Genomic DNA, 14191 nt, shown 5'->3' on the forward strand with positions numbered 1-14191 from the left:
TTCATATCAGGGCACTTTTAAGATAAAAATTTGTCTCTGGGACCGCGATCTGAGAATGTAATTGTAGTATTATAATTATATATATTTATAATTTGTTTTTTTTTAAGTTATGTTTCGTCAAAACGTCCATGCCCGCCCATGATCGAAACTGTCATCACGCCACACTCTTTGCTCTAGCAAAATCTTTGCTCCAGCGGACCGTGGCAGACCGAGAACGGCCGCTGACAGCGGCCTCTCTCGTTCACTGTGGCATCTTTGTTGTCGGCGGCTCTGGTCACGTGACCGAGCGGGGCTCTCCGCGGCGTGAGACCCGAGCGGCGTGAGACCCGAGCGCCGCGCGTCTACGCTCGTCGCTCCGTCCGTTCCGTCGTTCCCTCAACGGAGCCGCGTCGGAAGGACCCCGCGTCACAGCGTCTGCCTCGGGGAGTTCGGTGCCGCGGGCCTCGGTGAGTTGTGCCCCCTTGCTGGCTCGCGGGCCGGTGGTTTGTGGCCTCGGGAGCAGCGGGCTGCGTGTCACGTCACGGGGGGATCCAAACTAACTGTCAACTTTCACGTCGTCTATTGATTACATGTTGATTTATTATGAATCATATCAACTGCAGAACACAATACTATAAATAACGAAAAGTAATTATTCAAGTGCACCGGTCATCGGAGTTAATAAAATAAAAATCGCTTTAACTGTGCAGTGTTATAAAGTATATGAGCAATCCCTACAAAATAATAATAATCATCATCATAATAATATTAAGTATGTATGTTATTATGAATGAGCGCCCAACGGTGGTTTCCTTATCCATATTTGAATTCATATCGAACCTTTAAAGCGCTGTTTATGGTGTGAAAGTGAAAGTGCGAGTGTGAAATTCCCCCGAGCACGTTGGACGAGGGGAATGTTCAGACGAAAGAAAGGAAAACATTACTAAAAAATATTAAAACTTTCGTCACGTCCATGAGACGAAGCCCGGACGATTAGAAAACGTTGCTAATGATCTTCTTATTTTATTTTTATTTATTGTTTTTAAACGTTGTATTTCCTGCACCAGGCCTGGGGTGTGGGGCTGGGTGTTTTGGCTAAATCTTGTCTGCATTACAGTGCAGTAATGCAATTTTCTGAACTTCATCGACTGTTGTAACTCAATACCTCTACCTGCTTGGTCATAATATCCACATTAATAATAATCATTATTTCTTGTGCGTAAATGTCTAATGAAAGTAGTGATATTCATCCCCAAAATATACAAATTATTGATATCCAGGTATTTGTCATAAGATATTGTGATATTTTATCTTATCTCTATTGCCCATGCCCTGTACCGAATGATCCATCCAGTCCAATATTCCCTGTGATTTACTGTGTTAACACAGCCAGAGTGTGACCTCAACTAATAGCCCTCTTATCGTTACCAGGAATGGAGAAAGCCAAACAAGAAGCGTACGACAATGCAAGGCTCCAAGTAATTAAAGATGGCTACGAGAGAGCCTTTGACTGCATCAACACGGGGCTTTCGGAGGATGAAGCCGGCCACAAGTCCCGGGCTCTGGAGCTCTACAAGCAGGGGCGGCAGCACCTCATGCGGGGAATCAGCGTGCCCTCCCAGGGGAACGACTGCACAGGCAGCTCCTGGGAGTCTGCCCGGCAGATGCAGAAGAAGATGCAGGAGACCCTTCAGAACATCACCACCCGCCTGGCCATCATAGAGACCAGCTCGGCCCTGGAGCCCGGGCCTGTGCCTGGCCTGAGCGGGACGCCTGGGCCCGCCGCGGCTGCTCCGGTCGGCACCTCCAAAGGCCTCTACCCCTCCCTCCCTGCCGGAGAGACGCCGGAGAGGCCGGCTCCTCCAAACCTGCTTTTTACCAGCAACGCTCTGCCATCCGGAGCTGTCGGAGGAGCGTCGGCACCCCCGCTCCCTCTGTCTCCTGCCAGAAAGCCTGTAGCTCAATCCGAGCAGCCTCCGGCGTACTCTCCCCAGGCGGCTGACGGCCATCTTTCCATCTCCTACGGCACAGACACGGGGGAGCACTCTCTGGTCGGGGAGGAATTCTACAGCAATACCTCCAACTCTTCTCCCTCACTTCAGAGCCTGGGCGATGAGGGTGAGGAGCTGCTCTTCCTCCCCAATGGGGTGCAGATATTCTTCGTCACGCCTGACGGTCAAGTGAGCGCTCCGTCGTACCCGGGTTATCTGCGGCTGGTGAAGTTCACCTCTGAGCACTCGGAGAGGATGCCCAACCGGCCGCCAGCATTTCTGCAGGTAAGAATCCAAAGGTGGATGATGGTGCTGGAAATATATCAATAGTGTGACATGAGAATAGAATTTATCTACTGGGGGTTTGAATATCCAGTGTAAATAGTTCTGGTGAGCAACATGTCGATATGGATGAACATTCACAAAAAAGAGTCCAAGAAAGAAAACAATAAATCAGTCAATCAGGAGGCATTCTTTCCAGAAAATAAATTGACTCTTTGAGAGTGACGATGAGGGTTAACACACATGTTGGATGAAAAAACCCCAAACGTTGCATTTTTTAATGAAATTCTGGGACTTGCAGTGCAATCCACCCAACACGGGCAATCTGATGGATTACCCCTTTAAAGGCATCATTACAGTAAAGTGATGAGATTTGCTAAATTTATTGCACTCGGCCCAGCTGAATTATGCCTCTGTATTTTTTCCCAAATCGCTCCCATATTTATATTGAGATATTCAGTATTGCCCAGCAACTAGTGGTTATACTTCACGTTGCACCTTACATAATGAAGGCACGGAGTAAGAAATGTTATCTAATCACTGTTGTGAAATATTACATCCCTCAAGTGTCTTCTTCACCCTTTATGCTGGTTTTGTAAGGTGTTTTCTCAGTACATGAGGAAGTAAGTCCACTGTGAGTCACCGGAGGAGATAGTGTCGTTAATGATCTCTATTCCCTGCCCTCTGTACTGGATCATGTGAGAGAGTCTACTAAGTGCCCCTAATCTGCAGGCTGCAGTATGGTGATGTCATCCTGGTAAAGCCCATCAGCCGCCTTTGTTGGCAGTGGTTGAAGAGATGGCACCAGATGACGCCGCTCCCAGAGCATTTTCAGCTAACTTTGATCATTTGAGGGTTTTTTCATGTCGAGTTCAGCTCAAAAGTGTGAAACTTAAGAAATGCAACACTGCTGCCGGGAATGCCCGACGGCTCCTCACTTGTGTTTGTTCATTGATGTGTGATGTCACTCGTGGAATAGTAGAACTGTCACGGTGCGACTGATCTAGGTCATCAGTGACATTCGCTTGGATAACTCAAAATTGTACTGGGAAAAAAAAAAATATTGGACGGGATGAATTTGATCAACTTAAAAAATGCTTTAATTGGATGAACCCAGATTTTAATGTTGAATCAATTTCAAATGTACACCTTTTATTTCTTAAAAAAAAAAAAACTTTCGGGTTTTACAACTTACAGAATTATTTTTAAGGGAACTAATAACTTGCGGCTGGGCCGATCTTTTTTACTCTGATGTTCCTCGGTTTTTGGGCAACAATATGAATTGAATTCTGAATTTAATGTGATTAATTATATTTCTTGCCATATCACACATGCTCTGTAAACACTAAACAGCACCAAAGGAAACATAAAAACCGGGAGCAGTGCAAACACAGGCCTGTGCGAGATCACATAATTTATTACCGCTAATTACAGGAAACTTAACAATGTCAATGTATATCGCAATATCTGCTTATGAATTCCAAAGTACCATGTTAGAAAATTTAAACTTCAGTTGAATTAGCAGAGAAATTAATGTTAAGTATGATATCAAAGCTTCAGTTGTTTGAATTAAACAAATAAAAATAAAACTTCAGGTGTGATATCCTGAGACATTTTAGATATCTTTTCATCATTAGCTGTCCAAAATTGTGTATTATATGTACATTTCACAGCAATACAAAGCGACAGAATGATGATGAAAATAACATATTAATTGACCGACCACAATTTGCACACAGGACAATGCAAACAATTGACTGAGAAACGTGTTTAAGACAAGGGATTTGTCTAAGAAGGGAATGTGAGATTACGAGTACAGCCTTTGGTTCCAGACTCATTGAGTAACTAATCCAGGACAAATACTGTTCAGGCAAAGATGTCTGTATCTGGTTATTAAACAGTCCCAAGGTCAGACATTGATTTAATGCTTTACTCCCTGTTGGGGAATTTCCCAAATGCAGAGTAGGCCTTTAATTACCCAGAAAGCCCTGGATGACAGCGGTGATTGTGATACAGAAAGCTCTATCTTCAGTTCAGTTCAGTTATTGACCCCGAGGTGGGAAATTCTCATCGCAGCCAGGTGTCATTATAATAAAGCTTATCACACAGAACAATATGAAGTTATAAGCTACTTTTACTGTCATGGTCTATAAGTCTTGCAGAAAGCAAAGCCAAAGACTTTCTTTCAACCAGTGTATTTCATTTATGTATTTCATTTTTATTCTGCTAGCCAAGTCCTATTAGGGCAGGGTACTGGACACTGGGTACGTCTTGACTCTCACACCAGTTCCGAAACAAAACTTTTTTTTCCCCTTTCTCTTTTTACCATTCTTCTCTTTTATACTTATTTTTAAGATAAGCTTTTTAAATACTAAGTTAAAGGTCATGCACACTCTTAAGTTAAAAACCTCTTAGATTACACATTCCTCACATTCACTCATGTTGTTAAAAATGTTTTTACGCCTCCGCGCTGGCGACAGCCTTGGCCGGAGGCATAATCTTTTGGGGTTTGTCCGTTCGTCCATCCGTCATGAACGCGATATCACAGCAAGGCACAACCGTCCACTTGGACTGAGAGGGGATTGTCGTTGCACCATGTGATGAAGCTCTCTGTCGTCCTCTGTAAAAATATTCTCTAAGTGAAGATGCAATGTTTCTCACTGGAAGTTATCCACTGGAATCGTACATGTCAATATAGTGATAACTTCCATTTCGCCAAAAAATACACTTAATACCTTTTTATTAAACTCCTTCAGTCTTCACTACATATATTATGAGTCTGGACAGACATGGATGTTCACTACAACTTGACTGGTTGGCGGAGGCAAACAACTCAATGCTGTAAATCTAGTTATTTATTCTTTGGCTGTTGCCGAAGAGATTAACTATTCCAGGATTGGAATTTGTTATGAAATACCACATACTGTTTCAATTATTGTACTTTATACCTGCTGTTATCAATCCAATTTGGTTGAATACCACAAAAATAGTGTATTTCAATAACCGGCCGTCGTCAGGTCTATTCAGTCTCTCTATTATCCCGTTCTGTAATTACTTTTGATTTCTGACGTTTGTTTTGTCAGGTGTGTGACTGGTTGTACCCGCTCATGGCCTCGGACTCCCCGGTCCTTCTGTGCAACACTGGAGTCTTCATGTTCCCTGACATGATGGCTCCCTCCCCCGGCTCCTACGTGGGCGTGGTCCTGTCCTCCGAGCTGCCGGCGGCAGACAGAGTGCTGTTCCAGGATCTGCTTTCCCAGATGACGGACCTCAGGGTCCAAGTGAGTGCTGCTGCGCTTTGGATCTCCCTTTGTGTAGGGGGGAAACAAATACTAGTTTGGCTCAGGAGTAAGGAGTGTTTTGGAGAACTTTAAACAGCAATTGACTTAATTTGAGGCACTCATACTGCAGGTTGTCTGCGGGGTAATGTCTTAAAAAGTCAGTTCTACAAATACTAGGACTAAAGTCTTACATTTGAATATATGAGGTCTTGATTTAGACACAAACCCATTATCTGATTTTATATATCCATAGATTTCTTCTTTTTTTTTTTTCCAAGTTTGTTCAATTTTCCAACCTTTGACTGAAAATTTATTCGGTTAAAAATTGGTCTTAAATTAAGATTTGTCTTCAAAAAATATGACATTTAACTCTGACACCTGCAGACACCTTGACTCTCCATTATGACAAGCATGTGATATTTATTGTTAGTAAGTGTGTTGTTATTTCTGTGTCTGATGGGGTTTTTATGTTCAAATGGATTACCTTTAATTAAGTACCTTGTGGAGCCTGCTTTAAGAAGATGTTATGAAAACAAGCCAACTTTATTTTTGGATTCTGGTTTGATTAGACACCAGAGGTGTGTAAACATTAGAAATGATAATCTCATAATAATTGTGACAGCTCTAGTTGCATATGCTGTTATTTGTAAATGTGGAATAACAAATACCATTTCAGCTTTTGGGATGGCCAAAAATCCCTTAATGTTGCTATCTGCTTCTAGATGTAAAGTGTAAAAATACCATTTAAACAAGTTACTTTTAGAGAGCTCTATTATTGCATTTTCGTTGGTCATTTTATTGTAAATTTCTCTTTGTGGTTACACTGATCTCTTAAGATTTATTCTGTGCTGATGTTATCTTGATGTGTAATTCATGAGACTGATCTAGTCACGTATCAGCACTGCCTGGTGAAGCTTCATGTTGGAGCTGACACTCCCTGGCAAAGTCCTGGTGCTGAAAGGCATCGGACTGTTAAATATTAACTTTGAATAACCATTTTGTTCAAAGGCTACTTACCAAGAAGAGGGGTTTGGAAGCTTTTTTTTTTTTTTTTTTTTTACCTTTAACCTCTTACTAATGAGCACTGATTTTATATTTGTGAACCTATTATACTAGTAGGCCTATAATACTTGTGTGATTTTTAGAGATTCTGGTGTGAGTCTCGAACTAATTTCCCATTAAGAATGAGTTGCTGTAGATGCCCATCAGGCCACTTATGGGCTGAGGACATCATCTCTCTTACTACAAACATGTGAAAATATCCCATTTAAAGCACACTTCACTTGGTTTCAATCACTTTTTAATGTTACATTTAAAAGCTTCCAGGTCTCCCATAATGCATTCTGCTTGGTAGTGGGCTTGGAGGAGCAGACAGCTGTGTGTAAACACGTCTGTCGGATGATAAGTTTCTTAAGATGGGGTGGCGGTAGGAGTGTTGGTGTTGGGTACTGCGGCAGGAGAAGGGGCTGCACAGCAGGAATAAAGGAGGGGTGGTTTGGCCCCTGCCTCCACATCCTTTACAGTGTGTTAGTTTGGGTCCGCAGTCACTGTTGTCACCAAAAAACCCTTGGATCAGCAGCCTGAAGATTTAGAAGCGGTCAGGTGAGGAATATTAGAGGCTTAATGCTCTTATCTTCAGTTAGATCTGCCAGTGAAAGCAGGCGCCACTTCTAGCCGTGATGGAGGGGGAGAAACCCGCTCAGAACTACTACACCTTTCAGGGAACTTTCTAATGTCTGTAGGCTTCTGAACCGGGCCCGCCATCTTCTCTCATGGACTGCCTTCTGATTCCCTTTACCCAAGTAGGCACTCTGGTGTTCGTTTTCATATGTTGCGCTCACAAATAATTTGCAACAAGCAGGGGATTAACAAAGCCGCTCTGCACATTGGCATATCTGTTTCTGCATTCTTGTTAGAAATAAATAGTGCTTTGTAGTGCGCGCCACGCAGTGAGAGGAGGGGTTGTCAGCCCGGGGTTTACTGGAAGGCGAGGGGCAGAAAGAGCGATTTGTTGAGGGAGGCTGTGGGGCGGCGTGAAGCCGATTTGCGAGTTCCCGGCTGGCCGCACACACCCCCACAGCAGCTGACGGATGTGTCTCTATGGCCAGGCTCCTGACGAGGCAGCAGACTCCGTCAATCTCAGCCAGAAGGTTCCTCTCGCACCCCAAGAGGAGGCGGCGGCGGCTTCAGCAGAAGCGGGGGAGGACGCCCCTCTGCCCGAATGGAGCGGGAAGGTGGCCAGCGGCATCCTCACAGGTGAGCCCACATGGTTATAATCTCCTACTTATCTGTGATTTTGATCATATATCTTATAGGTCTTATAAATAGTACAGTAAATACGATTTTTTGCTTTGGGCGGTATGACATTGATCTCTCCTGTAGCAATTTGTTCAGTTCTAATGGTGGCCCAGAAGAGCACCATGCTGCTTTATTCAACTGGTTATCCACTGTATATATATGTGTATATAAATCACACATAATGCAAATTCAAGCAGTTATTCCTATAGTATGGATGATGAAAAAGTTGTATTCTTATGCTATGTAATGATCAAAGGATCCCACTTTGATTTAATATTGTTTCAATCCGATATTGACGATATATGAATCTATATGGATATATTGACATTTTAAACATAACGTGAAATTGTGACCACGGTGGTAATTAATTTAAGTGTAAAATGGTTGTACAGCTTCCAAGCAAAGTATCAATACTATAATTTTGAAATTGATCCATTAATTGACGACACAATTGAACTGAGATATCTTTTTGACCCGGCTTTTGTGGCTCTGGTCCTGCCAGGTGCGTCCTGGCTGAGCTGGGGTCTGGTGAAGGGCGCCGAGTTCACAGGGAAGGCCATTCACAAGGGGGCGTCCAAGCTCAGGGAGCACATCACACCGGAGGACAAACCCTCTCACGTCAGCCCCACGGTCACCAAGGGACTCCACGTTGCCAAGCAGGCGACTGGCGGAGCCGTCAAAGTCAGCCAGTTCCTAGGTGAGGGGGGAGAACAGGGCGACACCAACACTTTGTGGATCCTAGGAGGACAGGAAGTTCCTCTACCAAAAAGGAATGAATAGATGTAAGCTGCGACCCGTTTGGAACTCCAACCCTCACTTCACGTCCTAAAACGGCAATGTAGCGGTGATGAACAAAACTTAAGAGTGGAAATCAGACCCTCTGGTCATGTGACCCGCAAGGACAACAAATTGGGCATTCGGATGTGGAGCCATAAAAATATTCATAATTCATAATGTGTAGTCACTCCCCACAATGCCAGAGGTGCATCAAGTTCAATATAGCGACCACTTGTTGCAAACCCTCGCACAAGTTTTCCCCATGGACTTGACGAGACAAAAATGGCTGAAACTGAAATTGGTGATTGTATTAGGCATTACGATTTGGTCCCAGCTAATAACGATCCAAAGGATAGCTTCTCCATTTTACGCTCCAGCTTTTATTAAAATGTTGGTTCCCATCATTTATAACTGTTCAAAGCACAACAATCATGTGACACGTCTCCTGGATTTGCTGGATTTGGAAATTGTGTATTTCTTGTGCCACTTCTCTAAGGTGTACTAATACACGTAAGGTAAACAGAAGGTAAAGTCATTGGAGTCACAAATTAAAACATTAGAATCAAAGTGTGAATGTGACATGGACGTGGCACTGAGGGCGCGGTGTGTCCCCGCAGTGGACGGCGTGTGCACCGTGGCTGGATGCGTGGGTCGGGAGCTCGCGCCCCACGTGAAGAAACACGGAGAAAAGCTGATCCCCGAATCCATGAAGAAGGACAAGGACGGGCGCTCCAACATCGACGGAGCCATGGTGGTGGCTGCCAGCGGGGTTCAAGGTGAGAGTACTGTTCACCACCGATCACTGTTTTACTTTTGATTCATCCATGAAACTGAAATAAACAAGTAAGAACGTCAGAGGCAGGTTAGATATCCAGTTATGTGACAGAAACAGAATAACTGACCTCTAACCGTGAAGGATGCCATGTGCTCCACCATGATTGTTGCTATGGCTTCAGACTCTAGCATTAAGTTAGTTCATACTAGTTTAAAGTTTGTTTTTTTTTGTTTTTAATCTCAGAGTTTTCTTGAACAAACCACAAAATGTTACAGCTCTTTTTTTTTTTTTTCTTCCCCACTTAGGATTTGCAACAATGTGGACCGGCTTGGAGGTGGCGGCCAAAAACATCACCTCGAGCGTAGCGTCAGAGACTGTTACGACTGTTAAGCATAAGTAAGTGTGGTTTTGGTTTATTTCATTTCTTGGTTCAGAACTCTCTCTCTCTCTCTCTCTCTCTCTCTCTCTCTCTCCCTCCCTCCCTGAACCCAAATGTGTCATATGCTGAAATGTAGACTTTAGCTCATTTGTCCCTTGACCTCGCTTGCCAGGCAGGTTTTCTCTTGTGTATTTTGCAAACGACTGCTTGCGTTTTGCAGCAAAAACAAACGTGCACTTACATTTTGCTCTTCCACTTTGCAGATTTAGGGGACTTCAAAACACCTCAAAACGGCCTAATGAGAAGACGTGCATTTTTTCCTAATTAACCTCTAAATGTATTCGTCCTTATAACTACGTATGTCACGCATGGCCTTGACTCCTGTGTCAAATGATTCACTACTCTGAAGCAGTGTAGCACAGGGGTTTCCAAACTTCTTTTTTTTTTATGGCCAACTCAGCTCTGACAGAGAACTGCTGTGCATCTAAATTGGATTTAACATGTATGTTATACCTTGCTGATGAGAAGTGCATGTTTCACAACAAAAGTTAAATTCATACATATATATACATTTGTTTCCATATACGTATATACATTTTTGTAAAATAAAACAGAATAATATCATACTATGTTAAGTGTAAAATAAGTTGGGGGGGGGGGGGTGTGGAAATATATATATTCTGCTCTCCTGCAGTTCCTTCTAGGGGGCATTGGACCTCAGTTTTGGAACCCCCGGTGCAGACCAGACTGCTGTGCCAATTCACCATCTTTCTGGCTCTTCCTAAGCTGGTGCTCCTATTCCCACTGCTCGTAACAGCTGTCCTTGCCTGTCTTTAACATTTCACTTGGGATATAGATTGTTCCTAAATGTGCCTATCGAGAATCATCATTTCTAGCATCAATAATATTAATAATAAATTGAATATTTATTATAATACATACTGGATTCGTGGGTGGTGGGGGGAAAAAAAAATCACTTGATTGCCTTCACAGCGTGACGCCTGTGAGGCTCACCAAAATGTTCAGATTTCAGGCTTCGCATGGCGGCCTCGGTGACCCCCAGCCCCCCAACCCCCCACCCTCCTGACCTCCATCTTGTCTCTCGTTTCGCTCCCAACCGTCCTCGATCGATCCCCACCAAGGTACGGCTCGGCGGCGGGCCAGGCCACGGACCACGCCGTCAACTCGGCCATCAACGTGGGCGTCACCGCCTTCAACATCGACAACCTGGGGATCAAAGCCATCGTGAAGCGGACGGGCAAGCAGGCGGCGCAGGCCATCCTGGAGGACTACAAGCTGCAGGAGAGCCCCGAGAAGGAGCGCAGCCTGGACAAGCTGGACAAGTAGCCCCCCGGCACCTGCGGCTACTCACCACAGCCAACGCCTTAACCGACGATAAATCTGTATTTAATATGCTTTATTTAAGATAGAAGTTTATATTGACATGGCGGTTGACCGCTGCGGCTGACCTATACTTCACTTTGATGCAGCTTGTGAGCACCTTAGTTTTGCAATTGTATGTGCCAGAGTTGTTGGACCGCGGTATGGATTCTCTGTTGTTGCAAGACCGTTGTCCAAAACACTAATTTATTTTTAGTAGGGTTTAGGATCGATATTGCACATATGCAGAGATAAATATAAGAGCGATGCAATTTACTTTTTTTTTTGTCCCGAAAATAATAAATTGTCAAAGTATCCAACATTACAGACATGACGTTCAGTCATTATCGGACTTGGTAAACTTCTATGTGCATATCAATGAGTCCTACTTGTTATCAATACCTTAATTTCGGCAATGACTATATTGTTATAACTATTGTTCCGTGTCATAGTTACTGCTCTACATTGTTTGTTGTAAGAAAGCATTTCAGAGTTTTGACACCGGGCTCAGACACCCCTACTACTACTACTACTATTGAAGTGCAGCTTTTCTCTCCTTTAGGGTAAGTGCAATTATTTATCCGCTTTGAGGAAATGACTGGAAAAGACAAACGTTTGGGAGCGTGTACACAGTTGATGTAGACTGAACCGGCAGCCTGCTTTACCGTTTGTCTGCAGTCACACGGAGACAAACCTCTGCCACCGCGTACCACTGTGCCTGTAACCCTTCTATGCTGCAAGATGTCTGGCAGGGCTGGATTTTGAATTTCAGACGGTATCATTTATGTAATAGATGGAGGAATATATATTAACATATGTCGGCACCTCTTATTTTGGATACTTAAACACTGATACCAAATCCCGCAACATAATATTTTTTAGGAAGTATTCTGACCTGCCTGCTACATGCTGCAGCACTGCCTGCGCCGGGTTGACGACCTATAGCGTGAATGTCATTGGTGTCTAATCTACGTCCATAATGACGATTTAAGTTTTTATGTGTGGATTGAACCTTTAACAAAATGTGAATTATAAAGTTGTTATTCGAATTGTTTCAAAACCAGCTAATCTTTCTGAAATGTGTACCCGTTTTGGAACCTAAGCTTTAAAACTTCAGCAGGGCTCTCTCTCTCTCTCGAGTTTCACGTTGAAAATAAAACATTCTAACAAGTGAAAATGTTCCATTTCTTTTACATTTTTTTTTTTCCCCCTGTGCTTAATAGGACTTGATCAGGAGGGGAAAAAAAGCTACTGTAACAATACCACCACCTAGTGGCGTTGTAGTTACAACTCAATGTTTACAACAGATGGAAGGAATCAACGTGCACCAACTTCCATTTTCCCCCAATGGGTGGAGCTCAATGGTGCTCGGCTTTTGGTTTGCTCTCATATGTCCACTATATCATGCACATCTTAGTGGGAGGCCTGGACACCGCTGAAGCAGGGGCTCCCATTCTACAGTCACCCGGGTATTGGCTACAGTATGAGCTAAAGATTTGCTCCAGAAACACTGCTTTTTAATGACAAACGAAGACGAGTCAAAAACAAAACATGGACGCTGCTGGAAATGCCGCCAGCAACTTTTAACAGTTCTCCATAAAAATAACCAGAAGCAATCAGAGGAAAAACAACACAAAACAGATGAGCAACAAAAACAAGGGCCTCTCTGCTCGGCCATGTCACTTGGTTGTGTCTTCAGTTGCAAACTGAGGTTGTCGAGTCACGGGACGTGCTTCGACTCGTTCAGGGAGTCGCGTCTCTGCTTGGTGCGTTGACTCAGCGTTGTGCCAACTCCGTCTGAGCGGAGAGCTACTGGTACAAACTGAAAACTAGTTCTACATTTCTCATAAAAAGACCACATCCACCAAGTGCAATTTGTGTATCAACCAAAAGAAATACAATCAAATGAAATGACTCTTTAAGGACCACTGCGTTGTGTTCTCTCCAGTCAGTCAGAAATGCAGAACGTGTCCGCGCTGCAGCGTACGCTCTCCGCTCGGTAGCTGGTACGACTCTCCCTCGCTGGCGACTGAACAACGTTTTCGAAAATGGCGTCGGGGATGCTCAGGTTTTCGCTGGAGTCCAGCAGCATGTCGAGCCACAGGGGGCTGATGGTGTCCTGCAGACTGGCGCTCATGGGGCTACTAGCGCCGCGGTCGCCCTGCTGCTGGGGTCGCAGCTCACACGAGGCGTCCGACGGCGGGGGCTGGTCCGGCCCTTCCGCCATCAGGTCTGAACTCTCCGTCGCCCTTTCCAACATCAACAGCGGGTCGAGCGGCTCGTCCGCAACATGCGCCGCCGGCGCCACCAGCACCGGCGTTGTGCCCTCGCCCGCGGCCACCAGCCCCGGTCGGACCTGGCCGATCCCCGACGACGGCAGCATCACATTCACCATGGAGGTCTGGTGGCAGGGGGGCGCGTAGACCGGGCCCCGGGTCGCCACCGGCTCCGTCCTGGCCCTCTGCGGGACGGCCTGGCTGAGCATCCACGTCGTGAACTGGCTGACGGAGGGACTGGGGAACACGGAGGGCGGGTTCATCCAGTTGTTCTCCACCGACTGGTATGAGGCGGTGGAGGACTGGCCCTGGCACGCCCGCAGCATCTGCCCCCGGGGGACGGACGACTTGTCCAGCAGGATGGGAGGCGGGTGGACGGCGGACGGATTGATCCCGGGGTGAGACATGACTGGTTCTTCGAACAGATAGTCTGCTGTTTCCATGGACGGCTGGTTGACCCGGTCAAACGGCTTCGGACGGATTTGTCTCCATGCGTTTGCTGAAAAATAAATCAACATTCACGTCAGAGTGACTCCTATCGAACAAAGCGTCGGTTTATCGGCGATATTTGGTTGGTGTACAGTATGGTATGCATACCTAAATTATTGGGATCTGGCTTCCGGATGGTGTTCCGCTTTAGTCTAATCGTCCTTCTGTGGGTGAACAATCAGCGCATGACAATCAATTAAAACAACTCGTAAGTGACCCCCAGGCCACAACAGTCAGAATCCTTCTCATCTATTTAAGAAGTCTAAATCGAACCATTCAGTTGG

The 14191-nt window shown here is 44.9% G+C and overlaps 1 protein-coding gene across 2 annotated transcripts; it reads left to right on the forward strand.

Moving 5' to 3' along the window:
• Positions 1-261: 261 nt before the first annotated feature.
• spartb (spartin b) lies at positions 262-12307 on the forward strand. Of its 2 annotated transcripts, none has more exons than XM_080006508.1 (8): positions 262-446; positions 1411-2255; positions 5336-5533; positions 7642-7789; positions 8334-8528; positions 9226-9384; positions 9689-9779; positions 10905-12307. In XM_080006508.1, the coding sequence occupies exons 2-8, from the start codon at positions 1413-1415 to the stop codon at positions 11107-11109; spliced, it is 1839 nt and encodes a 612-aa protein (XP_079862634.1). In that variant the 5' UTR covers positions 262-446; positions 1411-1412; the 3' UTR covers positions 11110-12307. The 2 variants fall into 2 exon arrangements, with proteins under 2 accessions (XP_079862634.1, XP_079862635.1); XM_080006509.1 differs by lacking the exon at positions 10905-12307 and adding an exon at positions 10026-10879.
• Positions 12308-14191: the final 1884 nt, after the last annotated feature.

Source organism: Zeus faber (assembly GCF_960531495.2).
Source record: "Zeus faber genome assembly, chromosome: 9".
In the NCBI taxonomy this organism is placed as follows: Eukaryota; Metazoa; Chordata; class Actinopteri; order Zeiformes; family Zeidae; genus Zeus; species Zeus faber.

What these genes read in the sequence shown, in the direction of transcription:
- spartb (XM_080006508.1), top strand. Translation starts at nt 1,413, where the DNA reads ATGGAGAAAGCCAAACAAGAAGCGTACGACAATGCAAGGCTCCAAGTA. An exon ending in CAAAGTCAGCCAGTTCCTAG is followed by an intron (nt 8,529 to 9,225) that starts GTGAGGGGGGAG and finishes GTGTCCCCGCAG; the next exon opens with TGGACGGCGTGTGCACCGTG. An exon ending in GGCTGCCAGCGGGGTTCAAG is followed by an intron (nt 9,385 to 9,688) that starts GTGAGAGTACTG and finishes TTCCCCACTTAG; the next exon opens with GATTTGCAACAATGTGGACC.